Raw genomic sequence first — 9,482 nt, forward strand, 5'->3', positions numbered from 1 at the left:
GGGGCAGGCGGGCGGGGGCGTGGAGGTTTGGGCGAGGCCGGCACAGGACTGGGTGAAGGCGGTGAAGGTGGAGGACGGGGCGGCTGCGGCGGCGAAGGCGGAGGACGGGGCGGCTGCGGCGGAGGCGGCTGGTGCAGCTGGGAAGCAGCGCGGGTAGGCAGCTGCCATGGACCTCACGTGTGCCCTCATCACGTCTGCCTCCCGATACAGAGCGACGCCGCAGGTGTGGTCGACTCCAAATGTCAGGGCCTGCGACGAGAGGCAAGAAGGCAGGAAACAAAGTGGCAAGTGGGTTGCGATGTGGCGGGTGGGCAGGAACAGGCAGCAGAGGGTATGCTGCCGGTGCGCCCACAACCTTCTACGCTCACAACCTCTGGGCTCACAATGTTGGAGTAATTGCTACGCTGGTCGGCATTCAGCCAGTGGCAGTAGCTCATGATGGCGCCAGCGCGGCCGGGGTAGAAAGGGCTGGGGGAGGAGCAGTTGGGCAGCACGCCTTTCCAGCCACGTCATGTTGGCATTCCAATAACCCTCCCACTCATTACCATGGTTTCCAGGCCAGGGGTCTGTGGAGGCGCTGGGCCATAGACGCAGGTAGCCTGCCGAGCAGATGGGGGGGAGGAGGGGTGGCAAGAGACAGGCGCGGCTGGTGGATGCATGCACGCACCGTGCAGCGTGCATCAACAAGCAGGAGGCCAGCCCACCTATCAACAGTTCCGTCTGAATCTCCCGAGAATACACAACGCCGGCATCTGCACCCAAGCTCAACGGGAAGAAGCAGCAGGCATCAAGCCAGCATGCAAGCAGGCAGCCGTGCACCGAAGGAAGGAGGCATGGCAAACTTGGCATGCCTGTTGGACAGGCAGCGGGTTCCGCCCCGGCCAGAAGGCAGGGAGGCACCAGGCCAGCAGGCACCAGGGCACGCAAAGCATGCACAGCAGCCAGCCACCCCACTCACGCAGAAACAGGGCTGCCGCATAGTTGGCAGCGTCCGTGGCGTTGCCCTTGAACATGGCCAGATACTCGCCATCAGTCTCCAGAGCGATGGTGGCAATGAAAGTCTGCCCATCCGGTGCCTGCAGGCAGGAGTGCATGCAGCGGGGGCCACTGCCAGTCATGTGAGGGACAGGGCTGGCAACCCAATGCAGAGCGTGGACAGCCATTGCCCATGCTCGCCGCACCTGCTGCAGCCTGCGTGCAGTGCCTGGTGGGGTGGGGTCTTCAGTGGGCTGCTGGGCGCCTGTGTTGCCGCCTGGAAAGGGCTGGACAGCCAGGTCAGGGGGATGAACGGCGGTGGAGCGCAGCCCGCCACCGCCACCCGCTGACTTGCCCAGCGCCCAGGCCGCACGCCCGCGTGTGGCCAGCCCGCTCACGCTGCCATCCTCAAGCACCGATATCGCCACGGTGGAGGCGGGGCTGCCGTGGATGGTGCCGCGGAAGTGGCTGGCGGCAGGCACTGGCACATGCTCCCGCCCGTCGCCGCCCATCACCACGAGGGTGGCCCGCAGGCTTCACACATCCACACGCTCCAGCAGCAAAGTGCTGTGATGCGTCTGCCCCTGCAGCTGGTGGCCAGTCACTTGCAGGCGACCGCCCATGCCCACGGCATCGCCGCCGGCCCCGCCGCCGCCGTCAGCTGGGCTGGCCAGCTGTGGCGGGAGGTTGCGGGCGGCGTGCAGGCGCGGCAGGCTGGCCGCCAGGCTGGCACGCACCACCCGGCTGGCGGCGGTTCCAAATGGGCCGTGGCCATCAAACACGCCCACCACCACCGCTCCTGCCGCCGCTGCTGGCAAGCCGGCAGCGGGGCTCCCTGCTGCAACGCCTGCTGCTGTGCCTGCTGCTGCTGCCGGGCCCGCTGCTGCCTCTGCTGCATCTCCTGACACTGTCCCAACAACGCTGGCCGCTGCACCTGCTGCCGTGCCTGGCAATTGGTCAGGCGCTGCGCCATGCCGCGGCAGGGCCAGCACCAGGGCTTGGTCCTGATTGAACAGCTTCCAGGCGCCGTTCTCGTGCCCCACCAGCGACACCACCGCCACATCTGGCGGGTGGGGAGGCAAGAAGGGGGATGGAGGTGGGGGCAGGGCATTGGGTGGCTGAAGAGAGAAGCAGGCATGCCAGACTGACGCCTGCTGGCGTGCAGGGCGCTGCCCCCAGCACCTCTCTATTTCAGCATGCTCAAGCGAACACACACCGCTTCACCCCCTGCCCACAGTGCCCTCTCCCACTCGCCTGCCAGCCCCGGGAGTGCCACGCTGTGCTGGTAGTCGCTGCCAGGGACCTTGTCCCCCGCAGTCGCCGCCCAGTGCTGCAGCACCGCCGCCTGTAGCTGCTGGCGTGCGGCCATGGGGGCGCCGTATTGCTGGCTGCACTCCTGGCACTCCCCCTCTGCCTGCTCCGCTTCCCCTGGCATCTGCTGGGGGCCAGCGCTGGTGGGGGCGTGCGCCAGCAACAGTGTGCTGGCCTCACAGGAGCCGCCTCCGCCATCGCTACTGCAGCTGCCTGCGTCTGGCGCCTGCGCACGCGCCAGCAGGGAACGCAAGGTGTCGTGCTGCCGCAGCAGGCTGGGGTGCCGCCGCTGCCGCTGCTCCTGCTCTTGCTCCTGCTGCTGGGGCGGCGGCGGCGGCGGATTCTGCGGCACCTGGCGAGGCTGCTCGGGCTGCACCTGCGGCTGCTGCTGGGGCCAAAGCTGCTGGGTAGCCCTGAGCCGGTGCAGCTGGCGTCTCTGGTGGGGCGCTGTGTGGGCACGGGCTGCCCTGCGGCTGTGGCACGCATTCTGGCGGCGAGCGCTGGCGGGTTGGGCAGGCGCTGCTGTCGCAGGCACGCGCCCCGCTCCAGGGTGCCGACAGCGGGCCTGCATTATAAGAGAATGCGCAATGCGTTGGTTCCAAGCCAACGCGCGACGGTGCTTGCAGGAGGGGCAGTGTCGGAAATTGACAACTTGGATGTCGGTCTCCGCGAGTCGCTGGGATTGCCTGCCGCTCTTGAATGCCCTCGATACCAAAAAGACTGCAGAACGACCTGTGCTTTGCAAAACCATGACTCTCAGGCGTTTTCGACATGCGCGCGGCACAGCAGTTTGGGCACCCCTTCGTATGCTCCCATCACGCTGCACAGGAGGTCACTTGATGCCGAATGCAGTGTCTCAATCGGCGGTAGCTCCTGCCAAGGCTGCCAAGCGTGCAGTACAGTGCCGTGCAGCGGTTGGCGGCGCCGGTCACCTTCCAGCCACCACTTAACCACATCCCTCTCTCCTGAGCATGTTACCAAGCAGCATGCATAAATGCGCTAAACACCAACCAAGGGAACAGAAAGGAGCCTGATTCATACTAGGGCAAAGCTTGGCCATCAGGCGCGTCGGTCTGCTGCTGTCGGCGCTGGGCTGCACCGCCCGCCTCCCCGTCAGCCCCGCCATCGCCCTCCCCTCCAGCATCCCCCTCCTCCTCCTCCTCCTCCTCCTCCTCCGCGGCTGGCCTGACCTCCACGCTGGCCATTGGCGGCGGCGCATGCGTGTGGCCCCCGCCGGCACTGCTGCCGGCGGCGCCGCCGCCGCCGGGCGGCCACACCAGCCAGCCAGCGTGCTGCGGCAGCAGCACCACCAGCGTGGCGCCCAGGCCGGCAAACTCGACGGCCAGGCGCTGCACGGTGACAGGCAGCCTCTGCGGCGCCGCAGGCCGATGCTCAGGCACGTCAGGCGCGTCGGCCACGCCTAGCGGCTCCGAAGTAATCGCCTGGGGGGGCGCCCCCGCCCCCTGCCCGCCCTCCGTGCCGGCCGCCTGCGAGGTGGCCTGGCCCGCCGCGCCGCCGCAGCTAGCGGCAGCGGGCGAGCGGCCGCCGCGTTTTTGGTCGTCGCCGCCACCGCCGCCGCGCCCGCTGCCGCCGCTGCTGCCAGGGCTGCCGCCATCCCCGGCCTCCTCCTTCACTCCCAGATCCACGCCCAGGTCTGGCTGGATGACGACCGTGGGCTGCGGCCCGGCCGCCGCCCGAGCCGCCTCCTCCGCCTCTGCCGCCCGCTGCTGCGAGCGGCGCAGGCTGGCGGCGTGCCACCTGCGCGCCGCCTCCAGGTCAGCAGCCTATAGAGCACACAAGGGAGGCAAGGGCAGGCACACCAGGCTCCTTGGCGCAGCTGGGCGCAAGGGGTGGCGCCAGCACACGTGCACCGCCAGCGGGGCGGCGGCGCCGGCGGGAGGGGCGGGCCTGTTGGTCCCCCCCGCACCTCGAGTGCCGCCAGCTCCGCGCTCTGCTCCGCGACGGCCGCCAGCACGCGCTGCCGCTCCCGCCGCATGTGCCGGTGGACAAACAGGAACACTGCGGGCGTGGGCGGGCCAGGGGGGCAAGCGATGTGGGGAGGCGGCCAGGGGAGCGGGCAGGGCAGGGTGCAAGACTCGGTTGCTGCCCAGCGCTGTGCTGTGTCCGCTGCGGAGGGCCCACACGGCGGCGCCGCTGAATCCTGCACACCATGCTGTGTGATGTGGAGCCGCACCTAGGACCACGCAGAAGATGACTGCAAAGGAAATGAGCACCGTGATCACGCCGGTCTGCCAGTCGGGTGTGCCCCCGCCCCCGCCTGCCTCGCCGCCCGTGGCTGCAGGGCTGCCCGTGCCGTTGCAGGGCTGCGGCGGCTCGCAGCCGGACGCGTCGCTGTCTGCGGCGGCGCCGCGTGCGGGCAGCACCAGCAGCAGCAGCAAGAGGTGGAAGGCAGCCTGCGCGCCCGTCCCTGCCGCCGCCCGTCGGCGCCTCGCCGCTGCTCCTGCTCCCATGCCGCTGCCGCTCGCCCTGGGTGCTGCCTTCGACATCCGCGGTGCCGACCTCCACTTCCAGGACCTGGCTTGGTTCCGGGAAGACGAGCTCAGGCGGCCTGAAACCCCATTTGCAACGAACCCGGCTGGGAGGGGCTCGGCAGGCAGGGGGGCTCCAATTCGAAGTTGGATAGTGATTGGGAAAGCCTCCGCGCGAACCTTGTGGGCTTGTGGGATCAAGGCCCACGTCAGCATCCCTGCATGCAGGACAAACATCTGGCCACTCCCCTCCACAGCAACCACTCTTTACATCATCCAGACATTGCCTCACGGAAAGCAAGGGCGCCACAATGGCTACAGCCGCCTCTCTTGCGTTCTCCACTATTGCAACTCCTCCGCGGCAGCAACCGGGCACCCCTGCTCGACGCCCACGACCTGCCAGGGCCTTGCGCCTGCGATCCTCTGCCACAGCGGCCGCAGAGGTAGGCGGGAGTCGCGTGCCGCCACATGTGCCGCTCCGGCGGCGCCGCCGCCGCCATTGACGCCCGCAGCGGCCAGCTGGCTCACCAGGGGTCCCCAGATCCCGACACCTTGGCATCCCTACCTCACGCAGGCTGCCACCACCACCCGTGCCGCCGCCGTGCCGCCGCCCGTGGCGCCGGCGCTGGTGGCGGGGTCGCCGCCCGCCGGCGCCGCCTTCCCGATCCCGCCGGAGCGGCTGGTGGCGCTGGCCAAGCAGGTGCACGCCACCGACACAGGCATCGCCGACGACTCCGTGCTATCGGACGACTTCCGTTTCGAGTGAGTGGGGCGGGCAGACGGGCCAGGCTGGGGTGCCGTGGCGTGCCTGCCGTGCAGTCCCGCCGCCGTGGCCCACCACCACCCCTTGCAGCAGCGCTCGACTCCTGCCTGCCGCTGCCCCGTGCCTGCAGGTTCCCCATCATCAAGCTCTCCCGTGAGGAGTATCTCAAGACCGTCCGGGGGTTCACGTTTCGGTGAGCCGGCTGCACAGCTGCACACGCCGCTTCCTGCGCCCGCCCGTCGACCAACCGCACGCCCATCCCCACCCCGGGCTGCCACTCGCTGCGGCCTTGCCCCGACCCTCCTCTCCGTCCCCTGCCCGTGCCTGCAGCCAAGGCATCCCCAACCTCAGCAGCAACGCCTGTGAGTCGCCCTCTCGCCGTCGCGCGGGGGGCTTCGCAGCCAGGCGGGCCCGCCTGGCCTGCTGGGCACTCAGGCAGCGCTGCCGGCTCGGCATGCACATGTGCTGCCACTGAAGCACGCCCTCGCGCCAAGCCTCAGATGCTCCCCTTCTGCCTGGATCCGCCTGCAGATGACTTCCGAGTGGACCCGTACGAGAGCAACCGGGTGTGGTTCACCATCCGTACCAGCGGCACGCACACCGGCCCCTTCAGCTTTGGCAGGGCCACCTACCCTGCCACGGGGGCCACCATCCAGGGCCCGCCCGAGTGCTGCAGCTACACCTTCAACGAGGTGCGTGGGGTGTGGGTGTGGGTGTGGGTGTGGGTGTGGGTGTGGGTGTGGTGTGGTGTGGTGTGGTGTGGTGTGTGGGCGGGGCGGGGAGGCAAGGGGCCTCCTGGCGCCACGTCGCCGCCGCCGCTGCCGCTGCCCTGTGCCGTGCGGCTCTTCTGCTGCGCCCCCTGGCACCTGGCACCGCCGCCTGCCCCGCCGAGCTCTGCTTGCTTTCTACCTGTGCCCATGCTGCCGCTGCCTGCCTGCCTGCTGCTGCCTGCCCGGCGCAGGAGGGCAAGGTCACCTCCTTCACGGGAGGATACGTGATGGACAACAGGGTGGGGAACACCAAGTGAGTGTGGGCTGGCGCTGCTGAGCTTTCCGGTGCTGCTGCCGCACATACAATCGGCGCATGCCAGGCGTGCGAGGTGGCTGTGTGCGCCTGCTGCTGCGCGCCCCGCGGCCCACCCTTACCCTCGCATGCCGCCGCCGGTGCCAGCCCGCCCCTCGCGTCACCCCCCTGCCTGCCACCCGCGCGCGGCGCGCAGGGGCCTGGGCGCCGCCTTTGGCATCCTGGCTGCCTGCGGCGTGCGCATCCCCACCCCCAACTCTTTGGAGTGGGAGTTTGCGGTGAGGGTCAACGGACTGCTGCAGTGGGCCGACAAGACCTTTGGGAAACAGGGGTGAGGCGCGAGGCGCCCACGGGCGACACGCGGCTGCGAAGCAGAAGAGAGCGGCGGGGCGAGGAAGGCATGCCGCGCGCGGCTGGCAGCTGTGCTGCACCATGTGACTATGACATTGATGGATTCAAGACAGATGGAGCTGCCCCCTCCCCGCCCACACGAGCCGTGCCCCCGTTGATTTGATCTGAGCTGCTGCACTGCCCCATTCCGATGATACTGCTGCGCATTTCCTTCCCCTCAAGGCACCCCATGGTGCTAGTTTAATCACTACTTGTAATGATAATTCGCCTGCCGCATGGAGATGATGGTGGACCATGGAGGATGAATGGCAGGCAGGCACCTGCGGCACGGGGATGCTGCTCCCCCATGTGGGGCAAATGGCACAGAGGTTTACAATTGACGAGTGCTGCTGCTGCACCCACGGTAAATGTCGCACAGTGCGGCGTCGCACAACACAGCAGATCAGAGGGCGGTACAAGTCTCAGAAGAAAGAAATCTGTGGTCAAGTCTTTTTGTGCTGCGGAGGAGAGAAGGGAAAACAGGGGAGCCTGATTGCGGCTGGAGTAACGAGATGTCGGCAGAAAGCAGCCGTTGTATGCAGAACGTTTGGTGCATTGCGTGGTTGATAAAAAACAAAACTAGGGTGCCAACGTGTGCTGGGGCTGCCTTTGGCCGAGGCAGCATGGGCGGAGCGGTGAAGGGTGTGCTGTGGGGGGTATGGGGGGACCAGGGTAGCTGAGGAGAAGGGGGGCACAGTGCTGGGATGCGGCATGCAGCCAAAAGAAGGGCGGCTGGAAAAGAGAGCGCCTGTCGTGGCCGGCACCCGCACATTCGGGGGTGCGGCGGCGGCGCGGGTCATTGCTTGGGTTGGAAAAGAGAAGAAATTTGCTTGAATTGCTGGGTCTTGGAAACTATCAAAGGGAGGCCATCCATCAGACAGCCAGCTCCGGGGCAGAACGGAGGGTCAGCAGCCGGGTGCGCGTGGCGGCAGACGGTGCTGTGAAAATGTGAGCGGGGCCCGCGCCGGCGCGAGCGCACCAGCAATTTCAGCAGAAGGAGGCGAGCTTGGAGAGGAAGGGTGGAGAGGGGAGGGGGCCGGGGCGCTGACAGACAAAACAGAAGGCCCCATGTGACCTGTCGGTGACCTGGAAAGAGAGAAGAGAAAGAAAGGGCGAGAATGAAAGCTGGTCTGGTCAGAAGGAGAGAGCGGACGTGAAGGGATGTCAGGGGCAACCGGACTGGAGCGTGCGCACGCGTGTGTAGCGTACAGGGGGCGGCGTGGCGGGGCAAGACGGCGGCACCAGGTGCGAGGCGCTGCAGCCGGGCCGCCAGCCTCGCGCCGCCGGGCGGCGCGCAGCCTTGCTTGCCCTGCACGCAGGAAAGGGCGGCGTGCGCTCAGCGGCGGCATGGAGGCGCGCACGCCTGCTGCGCATGCACAGCGTGCGCGCCACCAGAGCCTCTCACAGGCCCGCCCCCTGCCAGCCGGCACGGCGCCGCACAGCACAGGACCGCCTCCCTCCTCCCTCCGAACCCTCATGCCCCACACTCACCCGCGCCACCAACCCCGCCCCTCACTGCCCGCCAGCATAGCTGCCGTTGGACGCGCGGTGCAGCAGCTGCGCCAGCAGCTCGTTGGCAGGCGCCGCGCCCACCGCCGCCGCGTCCTGCTGCTGCGCCGCGGCCGCGGCCGCGGCCGCCGCCGCCATGCGCTGCTGCTGCTGCAGCAGGCCCGCCAGCAGCGCGGAGTGCAGCTGGCTGCTGGGCGCAGGCGGCGGCGCGGACGCGGAGTCAAACACAGACTGGTGCTGCGGCTGGTGCTGCGGCTGGTGCTGGGGTGCCCCTGCCTGCGACATCATGTGCTGGCGCAGGCGGGCCAGGTGGGGGTTGCCCTCCATCAGGCCCTGCAGCCCCTGCGCCTGCTGGGGCACCGGCTGGGGCGGCGGCTGCGCGCGCGGCGCGGGCTGGGCGCCGCCGGCGGCCGCCTCACGCCCCTCCTGCGCCTGCCCAGCCTCCCGCCGCTCGGAGGCGTGCTGCGGGGCAGCCTCTGGCGCCGCCTGCGCCGCACCCTCCTCCTCCTCTTGCTTGGCCTCCGCCGCCGCCGCCGCCGGGGCCGGCTCCGAGCTGGCGCCGCCGCCGGCAGGCTCGGCTGCAGGAGCGGGCGCCGCAGGCTGCTCCTGCGGGGCAGAGGCAGGCGCTGGGGGGGCGCCCGCAGCAGCCGCCGCCGCCCCGTGCTGCGGCTCTGCCTGCGCAGCCGCCGCGGGCTGCTCCTGCCGGCCAGGGCCCTCCTGGAATCCCGCTGAGGCCTGCTCCCGCGCCGCCTCTGCCTGCTGCTGAGGTGGGGCTGCAGCCGCTGCCTCCTGCCCCTGCTCCGGCTGCGTCTGCGGCCCCTGCTGGCCCTGCCCCTGCTGCAGCTGCTGGAACTGCTGGCGCAGGCGGGCGAGCATGGGGTCCTGCAGGAGCCGCGCCAGCGCATCGCCGCCGCCGCCGCCGCCGCTGCCAGCCGCCGGCGGCTGCGGCGGCGGGCGGCCGCCACTCAGGAAGGCGTGCAGGGCGGCAGCGGCGTCGGCGGGCGGCACCTCAGCCGCCGCCG

The 9,482-nt window shown here is 69.5% G+C and overlaps 2 protein-coding genes across 2 annotated transcripts in view; one reads left to right on the top strand and one right to left on the bottom strand.

Annotated features, from left to right (window-relative positions):
* Positions 1-5,086: 5,086 nt before the first annotated feature.
* Positions 5,087-6,896, top strand: CHLNCDRAFT_136655 (hypothetical protein; the record flags this gene model as incomplete). The annotated part of the gene is made up of 7 exons (XM_005845470.1): positions 5,087-5,218; positions 5,350-5,537; positions 5,669-5,731; positions 5,869-5,900; positions 6,070-6,230; positions 6,500-6,561; positions 6,758-6,896. The coding sequence occupies 7 exons, from the start codon at positions 5,087-5,089 to the stop codon at positions 6,894-6,896; spliced, it is 777 nt and encodes a 258-aa protein (XP_005845532.1).
* Positions 6,897-8,463: 1,567 nt separating this feature from the next.
* The window catches only part of CHLNCDRAFT_136656 (hypothetical protein), a gene marked incomplete at both ends in the record, with an annotated part of 5,021 nt that continues 4,002 nt past the window's right edge, over positions 8,464-9,482 (bottom strand). The window contains one exon of the mRNA XM_005845578.1: positions 8,464-9,424. Within this exon, the coding sequence (XP_005845640.1) occupies positions 8,464-9,424 (961 nt within the window). The remainder of the gene's footprint in view (positions 9,425-9,482) is intronic.

This window comes from Chlorella variabilis (assembly GCF_000147415.1).
Source record: "Chlorella variabilis unplaced genomic scaffold CHLNCscaffold_17, whole genome shotgun sequence".
Taxonomy (NCBI): Eukaryota; Viridiplantae; Chlorophyta; class Trebouxiophyceae; order Chlorellales; family Chlorellaceae; genus Chlorella; species Chlorella variabilis.